At 42.8% G+C, this 26312-nt stretch overlaps 1 protein-coding gene across 1 annotated transcript in view; it reads left to right on the forward strand.

Moving 5' to 3' along the window:
- The window catches only part of LOC122813039, a 145147-nt gene that overhangs the window by 58042 nt on the left and 60793 nt on the right, over positions 1 to 26312 (forward strand). Inside the window, exon 3 of the mRNA XM_044085149.1 lies at positions 4641 to 4667. Coding sequence (XP_043941084.1) covers positions 4641 to 4667 — 27 coding nt within the window. The remainder of the gene's footprint in view (positions 1 to 4640; positions 4668 to 26312) is intronic.

The raw sequence follows: 26312 nt of genomic DNA on the forward strand, positions 1-26312 counted from the left end.
TGTTCCAGACATGGGAGATGAGTTTAGAAATAAATCTCTCCCTCCAGTATGTCTTACTAATTTGCTGATAGAAATTGATATCTTCAGTTTGAGTGTTTGTGGAGACATTTGTTTGGTGGAGAAGGCTGGTATGATTTCTAATCAGCAAATATCTCCAGGACAGCAAGCAGTATGTGGTCATGGTCAGAAAGAGCTGCCATTCAAACGTGTTCCAGTTTTAGAAGTGGATTACAACTGAATTTGAGAGAGAAGTAATGTGAACAATGTTTACCTGAACTTCAGCAGGGCATTTGCCTCAATCCTGAAAATGAGACTGATGTGAAACTGAAGGGACTGAGGAAGGACCAAGACCGAGAAACAATATTCCTGCATGCTTGGAGCAATGTCAGATATTAGGAAAATGGGTGATAAAGTACTGCAGGGTTTTGTTCTGGGTCAGAACTCTAAACTGTGAAGGTCTCTTATACCTCTTAACCTGTTTGCTGACATCATAAAGATAGATGTAACACCAATGAGGATGTGGAAAGGCTGACCAAGTAGAAAGAAATGTGGTAACTGAGGTTCACTGCAAACAAATGCAAAATATTGCAAATAGGTTGCAGAAAGTTTGTGTAAAGCATCAGCTGATGGGAATGGAATTGATGGCAACAGAAGAGCAAAAGGATGAGGGGATATTGTCCTCAACTAGGTTGAATAACCAAATAGAGAGTGACACAGCAGGGCCAGCAGTTAGGATCATAGGATCAGAGGATCATAGGAGATTACTAGGCTATCGACCCAGAGGTCATTTTAAAGAATACACAGGGTATATTGTTATTAGAAGGAATACCAGAAACGATGTAAAGCTTCCAGTGTACAGGGCACTACCCAGACTGCACTATGAGTACTGCATGAAGTTCTGCAGCACATGTAAGGAAAAGCATAAAGGCTACTGGAAGTAATCCAGACCAAAACTACCAGTCAGATCTGTGGGATGGAACAGAAGGAATATCAGTAAGAGCTTCCTATGGGCAAGTATATCAGGGCTGCTGATGTCAAACATTCCCTGTAGTTACTATTCTGTGCAGTGATGAAGGTGTTTAGAAAGTTTTATGGTCATATAAGTTGTTGCACTGACTGGGTACTACAAATAGGGGCTGGTAATGACCAAAATCTGTGGTTTGGGAGACGTGGTATAGAAATCCACAACATAGTTAAAATATCTAGAGTTATGATGACCTGCAGAATTTTGATTTGTGAAAACCTTATTAACTGAGTATGAACTGTTGAAATGAATTCAAATGTTCCCCAGTGCCCTCACCTATCACACTATCCATTATAAAAAATGTTTAAATCTTCATAACCTGTAGAATGTTTAAATTGTATTATTTGAATTCATTGTCTTAATTGCATATAAATGCTCACCTACCCTCTCACTTAATTTTCTTTTCATCTTTCTTATATAAAATGTCTTACAATCTGTACATGCTACAGCATAATCTACTAAAAATGCTATTACAATTATACATGCATTGACTACCATAACAAGTGTTTATGTGGTCAAACTGCAATGATTGTGTCCCACACATGCACTTACACCTTTAGAAAGTACCACAATTAAAGGATCCTTTTTTTCTTTTTCTGTACTTAACACTTTAAAACGTGAAATGATTTCTTTAGTTCTTTCCAAGACAAATTTCAAATTGTCCCCTTTTTACCAATTAACGTTAGTACATTGCTCGGGTCTATATTACATTATCGAATCCCGATAACATCGAACACCACAACACCAACACACAAAGCCCGAACTGCTAATACGTCGAACCCCCTAAACCGCAAATTTTCAAATCTTGAACCATCATAGTTGGCCAACACCACCGAACGCTACATACTACATACCCAAACATAATAAATAAAACACATACATACACAAACCAAACCCTACTTCTAACACTAAACTAAACCTTACATACATTACTATCTATGCACTTACCTTAACCCACACCCTAACCCTAAGGTCCGTAACTATTGCACATTTACCCTACAGACATATACCCAAACAAAACAAATAATCCACACACATACAGTTAACAAAACCCTACTTCTAACCCTACACTAAACCTTACGTACATTACCTATCTATGCACTTACCTTAACCCGCATCCTAACCCTAAGGTCCGTAACTATCACACACTTACCTTACAGAGCTATACCGCAGATGGGCCAACCATCACACTTCGACATTTCACGTTTCACGGTTTTGTGCATTTGCTGTTACTGTAGTTCGCGCTTTATGTGTCGGTCTTCTGGTATTCGATATTACAGGGATTTGACAACATAATATAGACCCACATTGTTCAGCTTCTTCACTAAATCTAGATGACTTTGTAATAATTTCCAATTATTAGGGTTTTTATATGTTCAATATTTAAATTGTATAGGTAATAGATATGAACTAGACTAGCTGCCCTTGCAGGTCATCTCAACCCTAATAAATTTCCTTTTCAAGGGTGAGAATTAAACCCTCTAACTTGTGCTTGTGAGGTAAACACCATAACCGTTATGCTAATATTTATCTCCCTAACACCACACCCCAGCCCCAATGTTATAGGGACAACACTGGTACAAGCTGATGTTTCAGTGATTTTGTCAACACTTACTTCAGCTATTCTCTGAAAAAGTTAAACAGAGATGTTCTCCCCACCACCAACTTTTGTGTATTTACAAGTATAAATTGAAAAAAAAAATGCATAAAGAGAAGAAAATATTTTTGTAGGTGGCAAGTCCCTCTGCAACCCTATCTTCAGCATGTCATTAGAGTGTTGAATAGTGAGAAAGCCTCGAGCTCAATCAATGCAAGTCTACACAGTTTTGAAAAAAATAAGGAAATAAAATTGAACAAAAGCCACCTAATGAAAGTAACCAAATGGCATGCCATTTTGAGCACCTATCACACCTGATTTATTGGCCAATATGAAAAGAATGAAAGTTCAAAAGAATGAAAAATATCAAAAGTAATTTTAATGTAGGGGGCAAGCCCTCCTGCACACCCCCTGCTAATTATATATACCAGCTCCAAGATCGTACAACACTGGAGAAGGACAAATTCTATTTTCAATATTTTGAATTTTAGATATTTTGACTTTCAGTCTTTTGAGATTTCAATCTTCTGAAGGGGATCTGTGATTCATATATAGTATTGTAATCCCTGAGCTTATATTTTTATTTGTTATGGTGTCTGTCAGGTTGTAAATGCTCTTTATAAAAGGCATTTGTATTGTGCATAAAATGTATCATTATCCCTTGTCCTGCAAGGTCTGCTTTGAAAAGTTAAAATTCCAAAACTTCAAATTTCATTCTGTAGAGACCAGAATATCGAAGTTTTGGAACTTCGAAGGTTTTGAATGGAGATCGCTGTACAGCTTGGAAATGGAAATTTACTGTTTTCCTCACTGTAGTGCGATTTCAGAGTTGGAATATTTGTTTAGCAGGGAGAGTGGAGGGTGAAGAAGGGCTTGCCCCCTGCAAAAACATTATTAATTTTTTATTTTTGATTTTATTAAGGTTTCAAAGTTCCAAAACTCTGATATTCTGGTCTTAGCAGACTGAATTTTGAAGTTTTGGAATTTCAACCTTTCAAAGTAGATCTGTCCTGCAGTGTCTATCTTTGATTGAGTTTAACCTCTACGCCAACCTTTGATGGACGCTTACCTCATACAGTCCTGTACATGTTTACTAATTTCATGTCTTTGCTTTGTTCCTTGTGATATTTGTAGAATAGCCTTCTTCCCATTCAACATCTTTGTGGCTAAACTGAACTGCTGACAATTAAAAAAGAAGAAAAGAAAAGAGAAAAAAAATCTGCTCTTTACTGCAGTGTAGCATTCAGAGAGATGAAGTCAGAGCTGTTATCATGCCAACAGTGATTTGACTAGAAGCCTATGTGGTGGAGAAGCCATTGAAAGGAGTGAGTGAAGTAAAGATTCTAATGATTACTAATTTCCCTCAAGGAGGAAGAGGATGTCCCAGGGGCAAACCCTGATTTGCTTCTGGTGGAAAACAGTAGTTGGAGTGGTATTAGCTGACAATGCACTGGGAAGGGGCTTAGAAGAGACTAACTGTGAGGACAGGAGTGACCACCTTGCCAAACCTCAATGCACACTCTGTTTAATATGTCTTCAAGCAGGTCCACAGAAGGCTAGGGCACCCACCATCCTTATCAGTTCACAAGCCATCATCTGTATGATGGTTCCTGCATGCTTGGTCCTTTCTTTAAGTAAAAGACTATTTCCATCTAGGCAGCTTGTGAAGGTTTCCTCAAGGGAAAGTGGGCACTCACTTGGCAGTAGGGAGGCCAAAAAAAACAGAATGCAATAAGGGAAAAACATTCTGGGGCTTACAATGGTACTTAATGACCATAGCAGATAATCCAACAAGTGAAATGACCTGCGACAATAAGTATATTAATGCATGCTTCATACAAACGTAAGTAAATTTTTACATTTCCAGACTGTGGGATTTACTATTACAGCACGTGTGTGTTCTACTCCTTTGATTTAGCTATAAAAACTGAATTCATAGGATTATATTTCTTTATTTTGGAAGAACATTTATAAAGAAGCTCACTAATGATTATATTTTAATTGTGTCTTTTTATAAAGGGACGGATTCACTGGAGACTGCTAGAGGTAAGATTCTGCATTATTAGTGAGCATCAAACTACTTTAAATCATGGGTTTCCTGGTTAATAATTAGATTTTCTTGAAGTATAGTGGTTCTACTAATGAATGATTATTATCACCTCATTGTATATTTGCATCATTATTCATTATATGAATAAATTGGTTTGGCTCTTTCTGTGATTTTTCTGCAAGTCTTTTAAGAGCTGTGATTGCTTTTCCAAGTCAACCTACTAACATATTTAAATGTTTATAGCTTAGTCATTTTACTATGATTAAATCTGTATCTGATAATATTTTATGAACTGTAAATATCTTTATACTTTTTGTGTATATATTTATTGCATTTTTACATTTTTATGTTTACTTGTTTATCTATTGGCTTATTTAAACACCATTGTTTCTAATTAATACAGCAGATTAAAATAAGTAAAATATACCCCAGGATTCATGAAGCTCGGTGTAAGGAGGGTGTTAGCCTTGCACCGACCGTGCAGCACCACATGCATATTAATGAAGGCGTGCTGCCATGTGCATAGGAAACGTGTACGAGTGCAGGGGGCGTGTCCAAGCGCTGCACGGAGGCGTGAACATGTCAGCTGTATACGCGCAACTAAAATGCTGACTAGTACAGCCTGCCTCTAATAGTAATCACTCCTGTCAGTGTCCGTGGATACTGAAATGTATGCAAAGCATACAATACAGTTTTGCGAATACCAAAATAAAAAGTAAACACAAAAGCACGTAGCTGAATATTGAGTCTCCGTCCCTTGAACAAATGATATTTAAAACCCCATGCCCGTATTCCATTGCAGTGTCGATAGTTATACCAATTGGAAGGGAAACTCACCGTGTTAGCACGCGCTGCCAATTGCTAAGCCTAGCCCAATGGTTAGGGTACTACCTGTCCTACATTGTGAGGGACAGTCCCCCTCAAGGCAGTTGTATCCATACCAAAACCATTATAAATGTCAAATGTCCTGCAATTGTAGGACATAATTATGTCCCATATTTTATGTAATAGTCCACAATACTTATTTCCGTATATAAAATACCGAAATGTTACAAGAAACAGAATAAGCAAGTAAATGAAACAGAATAAGCAACTACACCACTACAGCAATAAAAGCTTATATTTAGACATAAAACTAAAGTACTATCCTTTGCATTGACCATGGGTATGTGTTTGCCTGTAAATTCTGATGTGTGTCCCGAAAATGTCCCATCCTGGTCATATGAAAAGGTGGCAACCCTACCAATGGACAGAGCATTCACCCAACATTTGCCCATTCGCGGTCCAAGTCGTCCTTGTCAGGACGGCCCATAGATGAACGGGTATTACCCAGGTCTACCTACCATGTCATGAAAGATAAGTATTTGCGTGTACCTATGTGCGTGAAGTGTGGATGATCAGAAATGCTAGGGTAGTCCTCACAACCATATTGGTACCAAAGATATGTAGTGTACACTATGTGTTCTGTTGACTGTGCCATGGGCCATCAACTAGAGAAGGGATGGATGGTGTTTGTGGAATATGGGGGTGGGGGGGTGATGGGTAATGTAATAATTCATCAAAGGGAGACTGGGTTGGATGCACAATAGGTGAACTGGAGGTGTACGAGGGAGCAGTGGGTGAATCAGGAAGATAACCAAAGAAAAAATATTCACATGTGCAATACAATCCCACAAACATATGAACATTAAAAAGTGCAATACACATGTACAGAAATAAGCCAATAGATAAACATGTACCCACATAATGGACTGGCCTGAACTGAGCCATCCAACCCCAACACACCTGGATACATAATTGAATATCCATCATTCCCATCACAGCACACCCCCCCCCTTCCTGAAAGTCCACCAAAATCACCCATACTCGGGCTGCTAGATAGGCGCAGCCATATCTGCACATAGTGACCCCTACCCATATCTAGTAGGTAGTTTCACCCTAGGCAGTCTCAGGATTGCAAACTATGTATCCCTTGCATGTATAACCCTACTTTATTTCCGTAAGGCCAAAGAAGGTCATCGGTGCCCACAATTTTTGGATATCCCTCATGGGATAAGTATCTGTTCTAAACAATAGACTTGGTGTCATGACACAATGTCCAGTCCTGTATACATCTGGACACAAGTTGTCTGAGCAGTAGTTGTCCACAAGACTGCTCAGCCTCCAGCCGGTCCTGCAGAACCTACGACCTGGGATTAAACACCTGACCATGATACACGTCTCCTCACATGCATTATCGGGAATATATACCTTACACATTTGCATAGTGGCAGTCGGATATAGGGTAATTAAGGGGCTTTAACGCAGGCGTAAGTAGGGTTACCACCTGTCCCACTTTGCGAGGGACAGTCCCTTTTTGGGCAGTTGTGTCCTGACCAAAAATAATACAATGGCAAATGTCCTGTGATTGTAGGAAATACTTATCCCATATTTCATGTAACAGTTGCGTAAAACAGTTATTTCTGTATGTAAAATACTTAAATGTTACACGAAACAGAATAAGCAACTAAACTGCTACAAAAATAAGCTTTCATTTAGGCAAATAAGTAAAGTTCTGACATTTGTTATGACCATGGGTATGTGTCGGCCTGTAAAATCTGATGTGCGGCCCGAAAATGCCCCACTCTTGCCATTTGAAAAGGTGACAACCCTAGACATAAGCGAGTATGCAAGCGTGTATGCGGGACGGTAAATGGCGGTGATTCAATGGTATGGGAAATGTAAATAAGCATGTAGGTGTATTTGCATGTGTATGTACAGACCGATATATATATATATATATATATATATATATATATATATATATATATATATATACACACACACACACATATATGTATATATATATATATATATATATATATATATATATATATATATGTATGTATATATATTTATATATATATATATATATATATATATATATATATATATATATATACACACATATATATATATATATATATATATATATATATATATATAGATATATGACGAATAAACATGGTCACATTATAGCAGTCATGACGAATGTGAAAGGAAACAGCAGCGGAAATCCCCGTAATATTTAGTGCTGTTATATATCAGGATGGCCATAGGTGAGCACACCTCTGCATCCCCAACCACAGTTAGGACGCTAAAAGTGGAATGAACGATCTCCCCATGCTAAGTCTGACTTTCAACTAGGTACAGGGCAGTCCCGGTCCCCAGTCAGACAAGCCTAAACCTGGATGACCATATGAACAACCTGACAATCAAACACACATATGTGCCAGGACTATAGGCTTTGGAGATCTGAATATCTTTGGAGTGAGTCAACATGCGGCAAGGGTCCTGAGCAGTAGGGAATAGGTAATGGCGCATGTATAGCAGTGCGGTTTTCCCAACAGGAAAATGGATGCCTGCTGTGTAAGTGAAGTGATGAGGCGTGTCTTCGGGTGACTATGAACCATGGGTATACATATAAATGAAGCAGAACACCAATAGTGTAGTGGTTAGAGCATCCGCCTAAAGAAAAGGCATTTGCAGTTCAAGTTTGACAATAGCACATATCGTTTTCCTTGTGGAATGTATGTTGCTCTGCTGTAAAGCTGACATTTAAACATGTAAAGGTGAACATGTGTATCACATGGGACTATTAACCAGATCCTTTCAATCAAAGAGGTATTGTCATAATGTATAAGGCACAAGTAAGCACAAATAAGCGGCAGTAAACATATGTAACGCACAGTAAGCATGGGCAAGTGCTCCTACGTGGGTGTAAGCAGCTCCCAGCATAGGAAATGTATGTTTGTATGTACACATGTAATATATATATATATATATATATATATATATATATATATACACACACACACACACACACACACACACACACACACACACACACACACAGACACACACACACACACACACACACACACACACACACACACATACACATATATATGTGTGTATAGATATATATCTACATACATGAAATATATATATATATACACATATATATATATACACATATATATAAAGAATGGACGTTATAACAATAAAGCATACACAAGGGATGTGAAGGGAATCAAGAGCAATGTTGGTATTATATAGTGCTTTCAGCGCATGTCATAAAAAGCTGCCCAGGAGTGACAGAGCATCGCTACTCATACCACAGGCAGGGTTTTACCAGTGGGAGTAACATCGATGAGTTGCTAGGTCTACTTTACACACAGACAGAATGTAGTCCCATGCTGGGACATCCAAAAATTGGAAAGCACAAATAGCCAGATTCCATAATCCCAGGAACGCACATATGTGCAAATATGCATGGCAGGGGATCTTGTGAATACACGAGGCAGGACAAAATGTGTGTAGGGCCCCAAAAGCTCTGGAGAGGGCAATGTGTAAAGGTGGGTCGTGGCTGCGATAACAAGTGGATAATGGATGTTACGTGTGTAAATTCAACATGGTTGGGGTGGGGTGGAGGAACTATGGGTATGCAATTATGGATCCAGGCGTGCCAGGGTTGGATGGGCCAGTTCTAATGGACCACCCCATGGAGGTCAGCTAGGTCGTAATAGGTATATATGCATACTCACATGCAGACAACAATATGTTGAAGTACAAATTCTGTAACACATGCATTCTATTTGTTGACATAAATAATAGGAATGTGCCCATACAAACATCAACAGTAGATGGGATAATAGGCTGTTCAGAAGGGGGATGGGTCGAATCACACTATCACATTCCAATTACAATCGGTGATCCGTACATGAACATATTGTGACATCTGTCCGCTGTATAACATGCTGCATACCGATTACAAGATAACTGGAGTGAAGTGTCTGTGTTATAATGAATAAGGCACTAGTATGCTGGTGAAGCATAAATAAACACCATTACGTATGTGTAAGTGGTATGAGTGGGGAATGTATTGACACATAGATGTATGTGTATATATATATATATATATATATATATATATATATATATATATATATATATATATATATATATATATATATATATATATATATATATATACACACACACAATATATATATATATATATATATATATATATATATATATATATATATATATATATATATATATATATATATAGACAGCAAGATATGAATACATATGCAGATATATCTGTATATATTAATGTAAATATATATATATATATATATATATATATATATATATATATATATATATATATATAGATAGATAGATAGATAGATATGTATGTTACAGTAAATATACACATGTATATACCTAGGTTATGTTACAGCAGTTTTGGGTAACATATGTTCAGACCGGGCATATGTTGGTGGAGGTCCAACCAACAAACATCTACCTCCCACCCCCCACCCCCCCAGCTAGGCCGGTGAGACATACAGACATGCAATAAAGGTAAATACAACACTGTTTCCCAGACTGCCAGCAGGAAACTACCAGTGGGAGAGATCTACAAGGACTACACTTTAAACATTGACAGCGACGTCCCTTGTGAGACACCAAAAATTCTGTTCTTCCAGGCAGTGTGAGTAAAGACTACTGTGGCCAGGATGTAGCCTGATAACACATGGGTTGACACAACGTACAGTATGTGTCCTGACACGGGGAGAGTGGGCAGTGTGTAGGGGTGTGTTCATATCCCACCTGCGCCCACAGTAAGGATGAGTGCTGTAGAGTAGTGGCAGGTAGGGGAACTATGGGTATGCGATTATGGGCCTAGGCGTGCAGGTGTTGGCGGCAGACATGTATTAGGGCCACCCCGTGGGTGTAAGTAATTTCTGATGTGGGTATAGCAGACGCCCATACCTCACAAACCTTAAAAGCACATCTACTGGACAGTCCATAAACCATTGGGAGAACACAAAGGGACCATATCATTGAACTGTCCCCAATTACCAGGGACATCCGTGATTACGAATCAGAATCTAACACGGTCCCAACTAAACCCTCCTAGAACTAGTGATATTAGGAAGAAAGGTGGCGAAATACATGTAATGAATAATGACAACATGTAAGAGTCCTAAACAGCATGTACCTCAGACAATGTGTATGAATACATATGTGCTCTGGGTCCATCAGTGTGTGGGGTTAATAGCATCAAACTTCTAAATGTGACCCTGAGGTTGTTATGCAGTGTCCCTGAGTCAGTGTTCATTCTTACCCATTCGTATGAGAGGTCTGATAGTGAGAAAATGCACATTCCGCCGACTACCTTAGAAAGTTGATAGAATAATAGGGTTGTGGTTACCACCTGTCCACCATTGCGAGGGACACTCCCCTTTAGGCAGTTGTGTCCTGCAAAATAAATGCAATTATAGCAAATGTCCTGTGATTTAGGGCAAAGATTACCTATATTGTCTGTAGTAGTTGAATAAAACAATTATTTTGTTCCTGAAACACCTAAATGTTATAAGTAACAGTATAAGCAACTATAATGCTACAAGAATAACCTTTTATTTATGCAAAACAGTGAAGTACTCCCCTTTCTACTGGCTGTGGGTATGTGTTGCCCTGCAAAGTCTGATGTCTCTACATACAGGTCCTATAGGTTTGCCACCTTTCCGAATGGCCAAAGTGGGACATGTTCTGCAGAAATGTCAGACTTTCCAGGACAAAACATACCTACAGCTGTGCATAGTACAGGACTATACTTATTTGCACAAATAAAAGCTTAATCTAGATACATTTGAATAGCTTATGCTACTTCACATAACATATAGAAGTTTCATATATAAAATAACTGTTTTATGCAACTATTAATGAAACGTAGAATATAATAATGTCCTGTAATGAGGACATTTGCTATGTCTTGATTATTTTCGCAGTGTCCCTCGCAAAGTGGGACAGGTGGTAACCCTAAAGTCCCACCTTGGCCAATTGAAAAGGTGGCAAACCTATAATAGGTATGCGGTAGCATGACTCGGCTGATGAATGTGGTTCCCACAACCCAACTACTTGTCTGTATTGAAGAATCTTGGTTCCTATGTATCAGCCAGACAGGGAGCAGATTGTATGCAGAACACACAAATATGATTAATTCACTGTACAGGCCACTGATTCCGTACAGTCGAATGCCAAGCTGTCGCCTAATGGGCAGCCATTCCCAATAATGTAGTCATGTAGTCCAATGTAATAGGCATCACAAGGTGGGAGCAGATTGTATGAGGAATACACAATTAATATGACTGATTCACTGGACAGGCCGCTGATTCCGTACAATCGAACGCCAAGCTGTCACCTAATGGGCAGCCATTCCTGAAACTGTAGTCAGGAGCAGCCTTAGGTCAACTGGTGCCCTAGGCAAAAGGGCACAATGGCACCCCCCACCACACCACCTAGTGCCCCCATCCTGGTCTACCAACACCAAATAAATACCGGTAAAGTACCCCCACTAAAGCGGCGCCCTAGGTGGCCGCTTAGTTGGCCTATGCCTAAGACCGGCTATGGCTGTAGTCATGTAGTCCGATGACAAAGGCATCACAGAGTGGGAGCAGATTGTATGAGGTACACACAAATATGATTGATTCACTGGACAGGCCACTGATTCCGTACAGTCGAACGCGATGCTGTCGCCTAATGGGCAGCCAATCCTGATACTGTAGTCATGTATTCCAATGTAATAGGCATCACAAGGTAATATTGTGGTCCTCGCTCCCACCCAGGGGTGTGAGTGACAGATGCAAGCACCAATGTCGGTGCATTTGCAAGTGCAGGCGCGAGCGGGTGTAAGCGTGTTTGGCTACCAGTATGTGAGTATTGCACTGGTAAAGCAATGTAGAGGCTAACCAAGTGTAAGAGGCTATAACCAGAGGTCAGCAGTGTTTAACACCATGCAAATTCATGCACACCCACTCCCAACTGCTTTAATGTGCCTTACTCCCTCTGTATCCAATGGGCTTGTTCTGCCCTGCAACCAAATATACGTCCTTTGCAAGGGTCGGAACCAGGACCCTGTTCACACAGCTAATGTGTATTACCAATACGCCATGGCAGGTACACAGACAATGGACAGTACCAGAAACATATCATACAGGGCAGTCATTCAACAGTATAGGAGTGTATCCCATCATGTAGATGTATATGTGAGTGTTTATGTCCAGCATATAGGTACATACATACATAGAGATGTATCAGGAACATACCATGTGGCAACAAAGCATTACAAATGAATGAAATGGGAAACACCAGCGATGCCTGTATTATGTAGTGGTGTTGCTCTATGTGATCACAAGACTCCCTCAGACAGACATGTGTCAGTCATATACGCACATAGTTGTACATTGGCCGTATACATCACTCTGTGCATGTAATGTACATTAACACAACACTACCTGTCTAATCATTATGTGTGAACAGTACTATTGCAAGGTGCTGTGTGCAACATCATCATCATGATAAAAGTAAATGGGGTAACCATAGAGGGACTGGTAGTGTTGTGTGTACAGTGGGGTAGTCCTCATCACATGTACCTGGACCATGTAGGAATGATGTACATACCAGGATCCTGTGCCTGAGAGACAGGTGTGAGGATAACAGGAGTATGTTGTGATGCATATTACAAGGGTTTCATGTGTCCAGTAGGCATGTGTGTGTAATGAACAGCTATGTATAGGGCAAATGTTGTCCTAGGAGCCAATTGGCCTTATGTGTCCATAGGTGAGAGTCAGATGTTGGGGAAGGAGTGTAGGTATGGCCGTGGAGGATAGGTAGGATCACAGAAAAGACAGTATACAGGGTTTGTATATGACACATGTGGGGGGATACACCCTGGACGAGGATGGGTCTTCAGCGTTCAAAAGCCCATGGGAACAGTGGGATGGAGGTCCCCAGCCATGGGCAACTGCCACTGCACCTACACAGCTGCAAAGCAGGCAGTGCTGGGGGCTGTCCAGGAGGGGCAGCATCACCCTGTAAATGTGACACTCTGCCCTTGAACTGACGTATCTGGCTTCATAACCCCTTAGGGAACCACCAATGCAACATGTCTGGGACTGCACGGCAGCAGATATGTACCTGTCTGGTCCCGCTCCCAGGGGGGACATGCTCCATCCTCAGTGGTGGTACCACCAGAAGGTGGTGCAGAGCGAACAAAGGTTGATGTCTATGGCTGAGCCCCAGATGTGCTAGTGCCCGGTGCCATGGTCAGCTGAAGTGGGACAGGAGGTTCTGCCAGGACCTCCCAACCCATTCAGCCTATGGTGTTGCATTTTAAACCCACATATGGCTTAGTGATAGACAACAGCATACAGGATTATCTATGACAGCATGAATAGATATCACCAGAAACCCAACATAACAGATGGTATATATTTGCAGAGGGAGCACAACACATGCATGTATACTGCATGCCAACTGTATAATGTGTAGTAGACATGTGACCGCAGCTATGAACAGTTGGCCATCATTGGCTTATCAATGGGCATCCCACACAGTGTCTGTCATACCACTGTCTCATGTGACACATGTCCATTCAGGGATGCAATGGCAGTAACACATCCCTATCATCATGTACTGTTTGCAATCCTCACACCATGCTTCTGCTGTGCACAGATGTGTGTTCAGTGTGTAACACAGGAAACAAATGGTTGCACACACTGACCAGTTCACAGATGGCCCTACAGATGGGGGTCCCTCATGAACAGAGTACTGTCATGTCTGTATTATAACATGCAGAATAGCCATTACCACACACATGTTAAACAGGCAGTAGTCTCAATGCAGCATAGCTACACTTACATGCTGTAGTCATATGTGGCACATCACCCTCCTGTCTTTAGGCTATTTCCCACTGTGGAAAATGATTGAGGTACATCCAGATATCATCTGTGATGCCGTGTCAGAACACCACATCCATGTACCACTCACAGCGACTGTCATGGCCAGATAACAACATGTTTCCCTAGATAGTGTACTGTGTTTATTATGCGGATAGTTATGGGAACACCATCACAGCTGTACCACATGCAATCTGCTAGAGGAGGACTGCAATAGGTGCAGAGGCCATCACCTGACCATTTGCATTTACAATACACATGCTGCAGCTGTGCAGGTGTACACCTTTACATCCACCAGAGAGTGTGTGGGTGAGACAGGCAATGTACACCAGGGAAGGGCTTGGAGACTTAACCGTAAGCATCATCTGCATACGCCGAACAGTACAGGGGTCAAACCGCTGACTACTCATTACTATTACATGTGCATGATGTTACTACATGTTCCACAAAGGCGATATGTTGCTGTGCTGTAAGAACATATGTGTGTTGGTGAGTGACATCTGCAACAGATATAGTAGACATACATTAGGTGTGACACACATGTCTGTCCATGTGAACGGATGCCATTGTCACCACAACCACACTGTCTAATCAACACGCATTGACACCTCTGCCAGGGCCACAAATACACAACATAACTACTTAGTTTGCCACACTGCAGTAATGCACAGGACCACATGCACCACAGGGGATATCTGGAGGTTCTATGGGCTAGGGCATGTGAAAGTGCTTGACAACTGTTGGTATGCCAAGGAGATTTATACTAGGAGTGACTGTGGTTGGGGGCATCACAACCCACATGCAGACACAGGGTGCCAGTACTGGCATGCAGGTATGCATTGCTCCATGGGTGTGTAGTGGTTGGCTGTGCAAGATGGCTGTACAAGGCTGGGTGAAGGGTAATCCTTGGCATCGCATCACCCGACAATGGTGTGCAGTGCAGGGGTGAAGTGTCTGCAGTGTCCCACACAGATGGGTACTGCACTATCTGGCCTGACATTCTGGTTACCAATGTGTAGGGCCATAGTTTTGCAATGCATGCTGTGTCTGTGTTTGATAGTCTTTCACATAGACATTGCCTGGGATGTGCATGTCCCACAATACTGTACAGTGACATGTACAGGTGTACCTGGTTTGGCAGACACATGTTGTGTACACAGCCTGTTATACCCTGATATGCATATACTGGACTGGTGTGGCGAAACCTCTTATAGTGATCAGGTCGGCCCTGCACCTGCATGGATAGTATGATACAGGTATTCCGTGGTGTCAGTGGCATGGGTCCATACAGGGCACATGTGTACAGCATTGTCTGGCCTTTGTGGATCACATTTGATGGCACCGCATATGTTGCAGGCATTCAGTGTGGAACATAGTGAAGGCACTATGTCCGCATATATTTGCCTATTGTACCACTGTACAGGGTGCCATGTCCTCTACAGGCCACTGCATTGACACCATACCTACTATCTGTCCTCAATGTGCATGGTACTAGCAACATAGTGGGATATCCTAGACAAGTTTGTTTGTGCATGGTACATGGGTGCGGGACATATATCGGATACTATTAGGGCTGCATACTTAGTTCACCAGGCCTTTTACCAGATGTATGGGTATGGCTTGCCAACACAGTCCCGTGGCTGACTGACAGCTGTACACCTCGTGAGGTGGCCAATGTGTCATAAGATAGATACCATATAGGAAAACTACAAAACCCACTGACAAACATGTCCAATGGTAAGACAATCATGGCCACCTCTACACAGGCTCTGACAGACAAACAAACACTTGTCATGTGCTGTATACAAACCCCTACCATATCACACTGCAGCAATACACGTTTAGGGCACATGCTATGGTGATTACTACAAAGCACTGTACTTGTCTCACACAGACACACACACACACACACACACACTTGGCATGTCTCGGATTAGAACATCAACCTAACTACTTTACTACACTACAGCATTACGCAGGTACAGAACGCGCTACCGAGATTACTGGGACACAGCACTCCCAGAGTTGTATTTGTAGGTGGGAGACTTCATCAGCCTTGCAAAAGGTGGGTATAAGAAATGTTTGGAGTGTGAGCAGTCTAAAAGCATTTCACAGTCCTCAGGGAGACACACACATGGCAAGCGTGGGACTAGAACACTGACCTAACTACTTTATTACACTACAGCATTATGCAGTTACAGAACACGCTACCGAGATTACTGGGACACAGCACTCCAAGAGGTGTATTTGTAGATGGGTGACATCATCAGCCTTGCCAAAGGTGGGTATAAGAAATGCATGGTGTGTGAGCAGTCTAAAAGCATTACTCAGTCAGGCAAACAGGTACACACACGCACACACACACACACACACACACACACACACACACACACGCGCGCACAGACGGCAAGTGTGGGACTAGAACACTAACCTAACTGCTTTATTATACTGCAGAATTACACAGTTATAGAATGCACTACTAAGATTACTGGGACACAGCACTCCCAGAGGTGTATTTGTAGATGGGTGACATCATCAGCCTTTGCCAAAGGTGGGGATAAAGAATGTATGGAGTATGAGCAGACTAAAAGCATTACTCAGTCCTCAGGAAAATGAGGACACACACACACACACACACACACACACACACACACACACACACACACACACACACACACACACACACACACACCAAGTGTGGGATTAGAACACCGACCTAACTACTTTATTGCACTACAGCATTACGCAGTTACAGAATGCTTTACAGAGATTACTGGGACACAGCACTCCCAGAGGTTTATTTGTAGGTGGGTGTCATCTGCCCTGCCAAAGGTGGGTATATGAATTGTATGGAGTGTGAGCAGTCTAAAAGCAATTTACAGTCCTCTTGCAAACGGGGACAGACATACACACACACACACCATTGGTGGGAACAGAACACCTGCCTATTTACAGATTACTATTATAATACTACATACTTACAAGTCGCGCCACACAGAATACACATTTCAAGGCTGTCATTATGACCTTCTAGGAATGCAGACATCAACAGGGATGCTGGCAGTTAAGATGTACATACCTGTGAACCTGTGTGTTTAAAGTAGGAATCCATCCAGACCTGGAGTATGCCCATCTGTGGAATGGATGACTACTACCACTATACAGGGTTACAATGGCCATACCCATGCACAGAGGCAAATAACCGACACAAGGTGTCACTGACATGCTCACACACTTAGTAGCACAGGGCTGTTCAGAATGCACTATGTGTCCATCTACACAAGGATATACTAGGCATGCTCATACACTTAGTAGCACAGGGCTGACTGGGATGCACTCTGATGCTAAACACGGAAGGCCACAGTGGCCATGCTATTACAGGTAGATGTAAAGAACACATTGTAATGGGCTCTGGTGTTAGTAGTTGTCATTGTTAGCAGGAACGCTGCTCTACATATATTTAACACCGGTCTTATACACAACATCTGCTGTCATTCTGGGATGCCATGGCTGACAGTAGACAGGTCTTTGACACATATCACATACATCCATGATTCAAGGGAGTGGGGATAATACCCAAGTCGCATCTGCCCACACAGTGCCATTCCAAGGCAAATGTCCTAAACACAGGATAACTCCCTGACACCTACAGGACAACTGCATTGTTTTCTTATGCTAACTAGTGCTAGATGTGTAGCATCCATAATCACAGCTGGTCACTGTAGATCCAACAATAGGGAGTACTGACATCTGTGCAGTGAGGAACACCTGGTTTATGGTTCTGTAGTGCACAATAGCACTACCACCATATACCTCAGAACCTAGCACTACCACCATATACCTCAGAACCAGACATTTGGGCCATAACACAGGTATGGACCACTCCAGGTGGTGTCCCCACATACATAAAGGCCACTCACATGTACTGACTGGTACTCCCACGAAAGGCATCACAGATAATCATGTGCAGGACAGTGTCACATACTGCATTCTAGAATGTAAACCTCAGACATCACCATGGTCTCGGACCACCAACACACATCCATACATGTTGTAGGACATATAAGAGTACACCACCATGTGACCCTTGACCTGTGTACTCTACCAAGCTCTACATCAACTGTATAGAGTACCCATGTACTGACACAGTTGCATCATGTGTTATGCAATGCAATGATACCACTGTCTGTAACCAGATCAGCTGTACATATACCAGGGGCCCTCAGTACATTCCACCATTAGCAGATGACTGTTGCTGTACACCAGTAGACACCCTCATGTATGGATATGACATACATGTACCTGCCCTGAGTATGTACATGCTACACACACACACACACACACACACACACACACACACACACACACACACACACACACACACCATACATGTAAATAGCATAGCTGTTGTTGTCCTTTGTGCAAACAGGAGGCTACAGCCATTACACACATGCACATGGAATGTAGGTCCATGGTTGCTAAATGCTAACAGTACATAAGGTGTGATATCAATGATGACAGAGGTAACATTCCCTCTGTGCTGGTCACCCATTACACCCATCATATCATACAACAGTCCATGTGCCATGTATGTCATTACACATGTCCACCAATTGCAATACCTACAAACATGCCCAAATGTCAGGATTGTAGGACCTACACACCTGTACATGTACTGTTGTGCATTCAGATAACATGCGTGTGCAGTTGTTGATGTATGCAGGTGATTTGTATCCTAGTACATCATGCATTTGCAATGCAGCCTCAACATTGCCCACTATATATGGTGATATGTTGAATGTACGGAAAGATGTACCTCATGTATGGACAGATGTGTGGAAATAACTAAGTGGTGGGGCATCTTTGCAGATGAATGTTTGCTGTGGACAGCTCACAGGTATGTTACAAGTGGTCCTACAATAACCTGTGTAACAGGTAAGCAATGGTTTCATAAATTGAAGGGCATACCACACAACTTAGACAGCGGTCAGGGTGACAGCGAAGATAAATCACTTGACACCTGTTAACAGATAAGACATCCCGTGTGCATATATCAGCACTGTTCGCACAGGAAGCATCAGTACAGTTTGTAATGCGTGTAATACTGCTGTACGTCTGTCATACATATCATGAGCTAGGCAGGTCTGAGATTCACAGTACTGGCATGTGTGGTTGCGTGTGTCCATATATGTCACGTATGGTGGGAAATACATCTCAGTTGTTACACACTCTCCTGTACACTAGTTTACACATCTGTATAGACTGCAGTGTAGAAAGTGGGACATAGGCAGGGGTGTGTATCTCACACACGTGCGGTATCTGTATGTGTGTGACATAGGTTTAATCACTACTGAATGCCACAGTGTGTGTATGTAGGGCTGTCTGGTCCCTGGGGTGAGGATGTATGTAACCATACTGAACTGATAATACCCCCCCCCATCCAGGTGATGCATTCTGCTATCCGTGTTGATGTCCCCGATCTTAGGCAATACTGAATACCTGTACATGTGTATTCTCTGTGGCGCATCGTGTAGGTACACAGTACTGTAATGATGATTTGCACATAGGCAGGGGTCCTCACCTCACCAGTAGCAACTGTATGCGAGTGTGTGTTACTGTGTCAGTGAATACGTGAGTGTGTGGGTGTGTTACTGTGTCACTGAATACATGTGTGTCAATATCTGAGTGTTTGGGTGCAGTTGTGTGTTGGCATCCTGTCATGAGAATGTGTATTACTGATTCCCAATGAGGCATCACACTTCCCACTGGTCTCTACCCTTGTAATCAGATAGACCATTCTCTTACCTCACCACTCCATGTAACTGTACCTGTGATGTCACCCTTTATGGATGTCACATCTGTAGCCACAGTAGCTTAATACACAGCTATCATGCTCTTGGATCAGTAGACATGTTTGGAACATGGGACATTCTCACTGTTATGTGGCAGCTACACGGTGTATGCTGGTATATTCAAACATACCTGTGAGTAGTCCACATTGACATATGGGACACTAAATGCAAACACTGACATCCACCGGCACGTGCAATTAGACCTGAAGGAGGACAGCAGAATATCATGACCAACATGCACTTTACTGTAGTCACACAAGACACATACTGTTAACAGTACAAAATGCATTGTACACCTGTAGTACATGGTATTTCTGCTGCCTGTCAACAGTACTCAGCAATTGTAAACTACACTTATCTTCCTAGTCTGTTCACCCTGTGCATCAGATCATATTAGCATGTCCCTGCACCGATGGTGTGAATGTCAGGGATGCAGCACAGGTATCATCATATGCACAGGGTGATAATGTTTGCCAGAGGCCTAGGCTGCACCATTGGATGACATCATGTGTGTGGGTTAAGGCCTTTGATCTAATTGGGCGTGTGTGGATGTTATGTATGTGTGTGTTTCGGTGCCCTCCATATGTTTCCAGTGTGTGCGTGTAGGTATACACACAGTTCTGCCATGTATCTGGCCTACACAGGGGTATTATTGACAGCTGCAGACTGTACAGGTGAGGTTTTACAGTTCACGCTGTCTGGCCACGGACATGTGACCTGTGCCTGCCAGGGGTTACATGGGCACTACTAGGCAGAGGTGCAGATTGGTTACTGTCTGATGTCACTTGTCCACTGGAACTGTGTCCCTCTTGGGACCATCCTGGGCCACGTTCACGTGGTCTGCTGTGTCGTGGTGTGGACAGCACAGCACCAGATGCACTGCTGCTGCTACCGCCACTATGGGAGTGGACATGTGAGGTAACGCGTACACGTAGACCTGAAATAGGTGATGTAGCAGGCCTACGTCCACGTGACTGATGCCTCACTCCTACCAGCTGTTCCAACACAGACAGCTCATGCTCGCGGATTGTCATGCCACGGTCAACGACTCCAACCATGTCACCCAAACGGCTATCGAAAGCTTCAGCAATCTGCTGTTGAGCATTTACCATTGCCTGGATTTGTTGTTTAAAGAACAGACAGCAGCTCTCTGAAGCCTCTGATCTTCTCTGTTGTGCCATTCAGCACATGCCTGTGCCTCCATTACAGCTTGAAACATGCATCTGGTGACACCAGCTGCTGCGGTCTGTCTTGCAGGAGCATATTGGCCAGAGGTCCTCCTACGAGCAGCACTGGCCACGTGCCTGTGTGGGGCACCACCAGTAAGTTGTCTGACACCATGGTGTGCAGGCACACCTACCATAGCCCCCACACTTTCCTGTTCCAAGCTACCACATGCCAACTGTCCTTCCTCTATGGCCACTCGTGATGGGCTATGTGCAGGCATGGGATCTGTGTGTGGAGATGAGGGGGATATAGCTGGAATGGCAACCAATGGCACAGTTATAGCCCCTGACAACTCTGCCTGTGACTCAATCATATATTCATCATCACTGCTAGAGTCTGTGGGGACACTAACATCAGATGTACTGCAGGAGGGCGATGCACCTACATCACCTGTGAGGGCAGACAAGAACAGTACATTACAATCTATACAATAGACACACATACACGCATGTAATATGACAGAAGGCATGTAACATGCATGTGATACGGCAGATGGCATGCAGCGCAGACAATAATAGTGGTAGTTATCATACATCCGTGGGTTGCACACGACAGTATGTATGTGTCATAGCAGATGGCATGCAAATTACACAATCATAGAAGTAGTTAGCATACAACCCTGTGTTACACCATGTAGACCAGCACAGGTTAACAGTACACCTGCCTGATGTGTGGCATATGACCTTGACAATCACATGTAGTATGACATGTGATCTGCTGATGTGTGCAATGACATGCATACATGTTTTAACACAATGGTGTCCTGTCAAATATACAGTGGGGTAATGGTGTCCCAATGCAATGTTGTCTGTCCGCCCTACAGATATACTGCACATTTAGCTGATTTGCATGGCCATTGCAGGGAATCATGAGGCGTCTCTATTTCTATACAGTGTGAGTTACAGACACAGTTCATAGCCATGACTGTGTTCAGATACAATACATATATACTGTGGAATGTGACCCATGTCACTGAGGTGTATACACACTAAACCATGATGTGGAAATTGTGACACAGGTCACTGATGGGTATATGGATGACACCCCTGCACATCTTCAACCATATTGTTGCTGCCTGGCAAATATGGCCAGACATGGTGAACATGTTGGTACACCATGTCCCACATGACATCTGTGTACCACACACACACACACACACACACACACACACACACACACACACACACACACACACACACACACACACACACACACACACACACACACACACACACACACACACACGAGGAGCAAGTATGACATTGATGTCCGATACCAGCAAGGGGAATGTACTGTATCTGTGGGCTGATGTGGATACTGTACAGGTGACTGCTGTCATTTCATGACACCCTCAAGATGTTCAACACATCTTATGCGGTGGATTGATGTTACACCTACACAAGATGTGCACAGGCCTGTAGGATGTCTAGTGATCCACATCTACAATATAACCATTACACAAAGGCCATAGTTGGATCATGTGTAGCCATTGTATGACAGGGTGTGCACACAAGCACATCATGTCTACTGTGTGTGTTGCTCCATGTGTCTGGCCATCCTCCATTGCCATGTGTGTACATGTGTTGGCCAAATTGTGACAGCCATCTATTTCACATGTCTGTGTTGTCCCATAGGGCATACACCCATAGATGTCATATGCTCCACTGACGGCAGGGTTATGTGGACAAAGGGTTGTATGTGAGATATGTTTTCAGGTTGGGTAGGCAGTGTTGCAGCCAGGCCACTAGATGTCATGGACATGTCAAGATAGCACATCACAATATGTGACATTCATAGCAGGGCTATGATTCACACCAGTGAATCATGTGGGCTGGCCATACTCCAGCCCACTGTGTAGTACTGTTTGTATTCCCCACATGTGTAGTTCTGATCTGTAGTACATGTCCCTACAATGAACAGCACCTCCACCATTGTATGCACAGCTGTCCACACATCTGGCAATGACAGTTTGTGATGATTCATGTTGGTGAGATGATTCACATAGTTTGCAAGTGTTGCACATGGGTAGGCATTGTGATGCACTGCAGGTCCAACCTGTATATTGTGACAGGACCATACATTATGTGTACATGTTGTAAATGGCCACATGGCATATAGATCTGTGCATTACAATTCCTGATAAATAATAACAGTCTCATCTGCACAGGGCTGCTGTTGCAGCGGAATACCAGAGGTACCTAAATAGGAGTAACACAGCAGTATGAGCATTATCCATGCCTGTATAATGGCTACAAGTTGCAATGTGCATGTTAACACATACACCAGTAAATTAGACTATACTATGGTGTATGCACATGTGTGCATACACAGAGTAGCATACTATTGTATGCGGCATGTGTGTATACATGCCTTTTATATGATGTTACATTACATATTGTACAGTGACACATGCAACTATATGGAATATAGTTGTTATAGGTGCAGTACTGACCTACCAGGCAACTCCAGGCTCAGTGGTTGAGAGACACCCACCTCCACAATATTGTTTAAGGCTTGTGGATGTGGTTCTGCAGGTGTCCCCAAGTTGGCCAGTAGCTCTTCAATATGTGTGAGTGGGGGCTGTTTCGCCCATCTAATGAGGTCTGTACAGTGTCTGCGCACCTGCTGGTATGTGTGGTTGTGGCCACCCACATCATTAACCCTCCTGCGAAGTTCCATCCACAGGGCATCCCGCTGTTGTGCATCCTGTGGCACATGGCTGAACAGGATATCATGATTGTCATGTAGGTATGGGATGAGGGCCTCATCCACCAAGCTGGTAAAAGGAGGTAGCCTTGCATGCAGCATACCTGGAAGACATAATGATGGAGGCAGGTTACAGTAACTCACAGAGACATACAGAGCTACAGCTGAACATACATGTGTATCACATTTATTCCATTTAAATAGTTGTATTTTCAAACCTACATGACACTGACGTCTTTGTGTCACACACATGTGACACTCAATGGTGAGTGGATATTATCACCATATATGTGTGTGTGTGTGTGTGTGTGTGTGTGTGTCACCTGATTATATTGCTCATACTCCATGTGGATGCTGTCTTGATGTGGGCATGTCTGTTTGCCTGTACTGGTGTTCCTACCTATCAGCACATGGCTGGATGTGTCCACATTATTGCAGTTGACCTTGTTGCTGTGTATATGTCACATATAAAGACACTGCCTTAACAGACATGACCTGTGACCCTGCAGACTTGCTCATTACATGTATGTGCTCTGCCATATACATCTACATGGCACTGTACAGCAATTCATCATCCTGCCATGTAACACCTGTGTTGCACATGTGATACACATGGAACACTGGATAGCCAGATGGTATTTGCAGGGATGGATATCAACTATAACATGTACAGTCAAAGTCAACTAGTGGATATATGCCATGGGCCATCTATGAATCTTGGATGAAAGGTTACCTGGCAGTAGCTGACAGGTGGGTCTCTGGGTTCAGGTGGAGCAGTGCCAAATTACTGATCCACAGGGTTAATGATACATTTACCATGCGGTCATCACACCATGTCTGAGAGGGGAGCTATGTACAGCTTTGACGGACAGGAATGCATAGTATGGCAGGACTATGTAAAGTGTATGGGACAAGGATCTGTCCAGCATGTGGAAGGTGGATGTCCATGAAGTATGTGTTTGAGATCAGGATGTGCATGTGTAGCATGTTCAACATCACTGGGTTGGACATGGATTTATTCAGGGTATGCATCATGCTACATAGTAGAGATGGGGAATGGGAAGGCTGGTGTAGGCCATCTGCACATGGCCAATGTCTCTTAAAAGAAATATGTGATCTGATATGGGTCACTTGAGTGTTGTGTATGGCTGGACAATCATCTCTAAATTTATGGATGGCACCCTGTCATTATTAGGGTTGCCACATATAACTTCCTGACAGGTGTGGTGACGTAGCTATCACAGGAGAGACAACTGCCCAGCTGCATCCCTTACACACAAGTGTCCATTATGTTGACCGCTGCCTAGGTGGTAGTTCATGGGTACAGGGTTATTAACATAGGGGTGACAATGCAATATGTAGCTGTCAGATTGTGGTCATATGTCACACACACCTCACCCACAAAGCCCCTTCTGTATGCTGTCCAAAAGACTCCTGAGTCAGCTATTGCTCCTAGGTCATAGTCATTCACATACTTCAATAGGCATATGCCTTCTGTTTGTCTATGAGGTATGGACTACAATGAGGGGGAATACAATTCATTAACCCTGTCTTACTGTAGCTGCCACTGGTGTGATGAGCATGTATTATTCAGACACCTTCTGTAGTGTTGGTTCTGCCAGCAGTCCCATTGCAAAACACTTCTGTGACATAAGAATGTACATCTAGTATACCGAGTGTAGGTGGTATACAGTATGGGGGATGATGTCCTATGATCTGGCAAGGTTATGATATGCAGTGTTACATCAAACTTACTGTCATCTACATCTGTACTGCTGACATCAAATATTTGATCAAGGTTCATGGCCTTCCAGACCAGACTCAGCAGGGTAGTAGTGCAGTACTTCCCATTATCAGTGGTGTTTCCCCCTTTGTGGGTTGTGATACCTGTTGGTGTGCACCATTCATTGTGTACACAGCCTGACATGGAGCTATGTTTTACATGATGTGTACGTGGAGAGCATCTTGTTTTGCCATATGTGTATGATACAATCTGTGATGTGGACAGGTCCCATGCAGACTGAGTGCAGCTTGTACCTGCATAGTTGTGGGTACAGGGGCTCTG

Source organism: Protopterus annectens, chromosome 10.part0, assembly GCF_019279795.1.
Source record: "Protopterus annectens isolate FY-2018-M chromosome 10.part0, PAN1.0, whole genome shotgun sequence".
NCBI lineage: Eukaryota > Metazoa > Chordata > Ceratodontiformes > Protopteridae > Protopterus > Protopterus annectens.